Consider the following 4,265-nt stretch of genomic DNA (forward strand, 5'->3'; position numbering starts at 1 on the left):
AAATTGTGAATTTTACAATTACACTTAAATTTCATTAATTATTTATTCTGGACTTCTTAATTAATGTGGTATCCACCTGGATACCTTGATAAACTAAATTCAAATGAAGTCAATTCTGCCAACTAAATCGTTGCAGCGAGAAAATCTCGTGCATAGGTAAAAAAATATGATTGGCTATAGTGCCAATGATTTTTTTTTTCAATTTGCACCCCATGAAAAAAAGAATACTATTACCTTTCACTTGTGCCCTTGCTATTGAAGCGCCTGTTGACGTCGCCACCTTTGCACACTTCGCTCTGGTTGCACACTGAGTGATGTATATGTACAAATGAACAAGTTTCCTAAACGGCAAAATATAATGCTATTAATAATTGAAAAATTATATTATTGGTATTATTCGAGTGTTTCCTGTAATTGCTAATTTCTTGAATATTATAACTATTTAAATCAACTTATTACAAATAGCTAATAGAGGTTAATTTCTTAGATGCATGCACGATGCGTTCTTTCAAATGTCTTTGCATCAATCAACCTTAAATCCAAGAAATATAAATTTGCTACACTATTTTATATATATAAATATTCAAAATTTGTAGTCTTTTTTTGAACGATGCACACTAAATTATTATGAACTATTTTTTTTATTAATTTATGTTTATGTCTGGCCAATAATAATAATAATGATTATTATTATTAATTTAATTGTTATTATATCATTTCAAAACCTTTCATTACTTTTATACTAAGTATGCTAAGTTATATTATAAAACATTCATTATTGAATTTTAAAAACCTTCAAGCGGAATTGGTGAATCATGATGGAAATTAAAAAGTGAAATAATTGAGTCGATCAGTGGGTTTCAGATTTTTATTTTATTGTTTGATAAATAAATTGACTAGAAATAATTTAATGGTGGTAGTATTGGGCTGGAGCGGCGTAAGCTACTTTAGCGACTGGGGCGGTGTAGGCCAATGGAGCGGCAAATTTAGCTACTGGAGCGGCATAAGCCAAAGGGGAAGAGTAAGCAACTGGAGCGGCGGAGTAGGCGACTGGGGCAGCTACCTTAGCGACAACTGGAGCAGCTACTTTAACACCCAAAGGTTCACGGTGGACGATGGCGTTGAATCCGTGGATGGGATCGGCGGTGTATTCTACGGTCCTCTTGAAACCGTCAGCATCGACCAAAGAGTAACTTCCTTGGACGGCATCTCCATTGCGGGTTTCGTGTTGGGACTTGCTGTCACCGGTGAGGGCATCCTGGACATCGTATCCGTAAGAGTACTGTGGGTTTGGGTCATATTCCTCAGCAACCTTGGCTACAACTGGAGCGGCGTATCCCAATTTGGCGACTGGAGTAGCATAACCGAACTTGGCTACTGGGGCGGAGTAACCCAATGGGGAGCTGATGAGACCAGCGTTGGCGGCGGCCAAAAGGGTGGCGAATGTTACGAACTGCAAAGAAAAATGAGAAATTATTATTAATAATGATATTAACAATGTTACACTATTCAATGTACCTTGAAAGCCATTGTTGGAGTAGTGATTTACTTTTGATTCGAAACGAGCGACATCGAACCTTTTATACGCCGAAAATTTGTTGCGCCACAGCAACCGCGCCTACTGGAGCAAGGTCGGGGTTTCGTTGTATAACAAATAACGGTAGTGCAGACTGCAAATTTTTCGAAAATCTTACGGAGGTTTACTTTCACATATTTGCAAATGCCGAAATCATTCTTAAATTATTCAAGATACGGTAATTGTTAATCTTATACAACAATGCTCATACATCAATATTGTAATGAAATAATAATAAATATTAAACATATTTATTAGATAAAATTACATAATTTATTTAAATATAGGTATTTTTACTACTTATATAAACAAATGGTGCATATACTTGCTATTAATATACAATGCTACGCTTCATAATTCATAAATATATTTTACCTTATTGTGGCTACTAATATCCTACACCAAAGATCGGCAACTCGTAGCTCCGGAGAGGCTCTTTTGATGAGAAATGATCGCAGTCCTTAGAGCTATGTTGGAAAATAATTTTCACAAGTAAAATTTTTTTTTTTATGTTATGTAATTTTATTCAGAATCTGTTCATCAATGTGATCATTGAGCAAATTTATGATCGCGGTTGACATTAAATGCATAATCTTTCCCGGTGGATAGTTAATTTTATGATGATTTGATTTCTTAATTTGTTAGTTGGCTGTCGTCTTGTAGGTTAACTTCAGTAGTATATTGATGATCTGCGATTCCACTATATCCTTTGACTGTGAATCTGCTGCTATCCTTCGACTTGGCTGACAAGGTTCATATGCCTCATTTGACTGTCCATCTGTGATGAACGATGGCCCTATTGTTGCACGCACCGAGAGTGTTCACAAAGGGTCTGACTTGACCAGGATTCGAACCATCGCCGGGTAGGGCGACTTAACCATTCGGCTATTAGTCGCCCTACAAGAAAAATAGCTTAACAATAATTTATATATTACATTCGAATGACGTATTCATTTTGTATAGAAACTAAAGTATATGTGATTTGTTTTTATAATATAAAAAAATTACTATAGGAATTACTATAAGAAATTAAGACGTGTTAATATCTTAGTTCTAGAATGTAATTAAACTTATTTTACGTTATTGATCAAGTGAGCAAACATATAAATATTATATTTAAACTATCGTTTTGAAAAAACTAATTCAAAAAAGGAATTTTAGTATCGATATTACACTCACATAATAATACTTTGAAAAGAATAGTAGTAGTGAGATCGCGTGCACCATAAAATCCCTACGCTACTTTCTCAACTTTCGGAAAACTGTTTTAGATGTCTTAAGACCCGNNNAATATAAAGCAGACATGCAATAAATTTAGGAAGGATTTATCGTTGAGAAAAAGTACAATTAAAATAATGAGGCTATTTGTTTAATAACTAAAGTATCGTTCTAAATAATTTAATAGTTATAATAATCGTTAAATGTTATCCGTAAAAATGTATAATAATTGTGGACTATTATACTATATAATGTAATAATTATTGATATTTTCTTATAGATTTTTAATTTTATAGTTACATAATTATTTTTCAGTTATTTCAAAATACTTTCATTGCTTCAAAAATGTTTTAATAATATAATTAAATTATAAATAAGTGTAGAAATTTAATCTCTAGTAAAACAAATTATTTGACATACTTATAGACTTTTTCTTGTGGGGATTCCTTAAAGATAAAGTCTACGCCAGAAAACCGACGACACTGGAAGAATTTAAATTCGCAATTGAGCAAGAATGCACCACAACTCTAAATTAAATGTTTGTTAAAATTTATGAATCAATAGCCCATCATTATTAACAGTGTATTCACCTAAACGGTAATAATTTTGAACATCTGCAGTAGAAGGAAAAGGTATTGTGAATAAAAAGTTATAATCGAACTATGTCTACAATTATTTTACTATTAAAGATATATTTAGAATTAATTAAACTTAGATAAAGCGTCGACAAGGAAAATAAGTGAAAGACATTATTAAAAAATACTGTAACAATATTACTGTTATTGAAACTAAAATTACTTATAATACATTTTTTCTATACATATTTTACTACGGATTGGCATTAATTTAACCTATCAATTAATTCAATTTTATTGAAAGATAATACAAAATTTGCTTTATATAATTTCTATTTATAGAAACTCTTAATATGTACATATATTATGTACTATACCTATATTAATTTAAATTGTAAACTATAATATATTCCAAGTTATATAATAATTATTATTCTAACATACCATACTACATCCTCAAAACAAATAACGTAATATGACAAGAAAATAGAAAACAAATTGATCTGCTACAAAGGGCTATTAATCATAGATCCAAGTTATATAACATTAAACCTAAGTTTTAATATTATTCTAAAAAATCTATAATTTTCTTAAAAATGTCCATTATTTTAAATAATATTTTTAACATCATTTATATTCATTTCAAATTTTATAATAATTATTTCACGATGCAATAATGATAATTCGCTGACAGATGTATTTCAACCTATTTATAAATATTTTATTTCAACATATTCTTTGTTTACCAACTTATAGTTCATTTTATATAGATTTTAATTAATAATGCACGTATGATAACATTGCAGTAAAGGAAACAATTTTAGAAACAGCATGACCAAGATTATTTGAATTCCTTCGGGATTACATAAGCTTTGCACTAAATAGAAGTGCAAAGT

At 30.6% G+C, this 4,265-nt stretch overlaps 1 protein-coding gene across 1 annotated transcript; it reads right to left on the bottom strand.

Moving 5' to 3' along the window:
* Positions 1–907: 907 nt before the first annotated feature.
* Positions 908–1,532, bottom strand: LOC108557124 (larval cuticle protein A3A-like). Its single transcript, XM_017913532.1, has 2 exons — positions 1,519–1,532; positions 908–1,453 (listed from the first exon to the last, which is right to left on the bottom strand). Exons 1-2 carry the CDS (start codon positions 1,528–1,530, stop codon positions 908–910), a joined length of 558 nt encoding a protein of 185 aa, XP_017769021.1. The 5' UTR covers positions 1,531–1,532.
* Positions 1,533–4,265: the final 2,733 nt, after the last annotated feature.

This window comes from Nicrophorus vespilloides, unplaced genomic scaffold (genome assembly GCF_001412225.1).
Source record: "Nicrophorus vespilloides isolate i.1.1-1 unplaced genomic scaffold, Nicve_v1.0, whole genome shotgun sequence".
NCBI classification, from domain to species: domain Eukaryota; kingdom Metazoa; phylum Arthropoda; class Insecta; order Coleoptera; family Silphidae; genus Nicrophorus; species Nicrophorus vespilloides.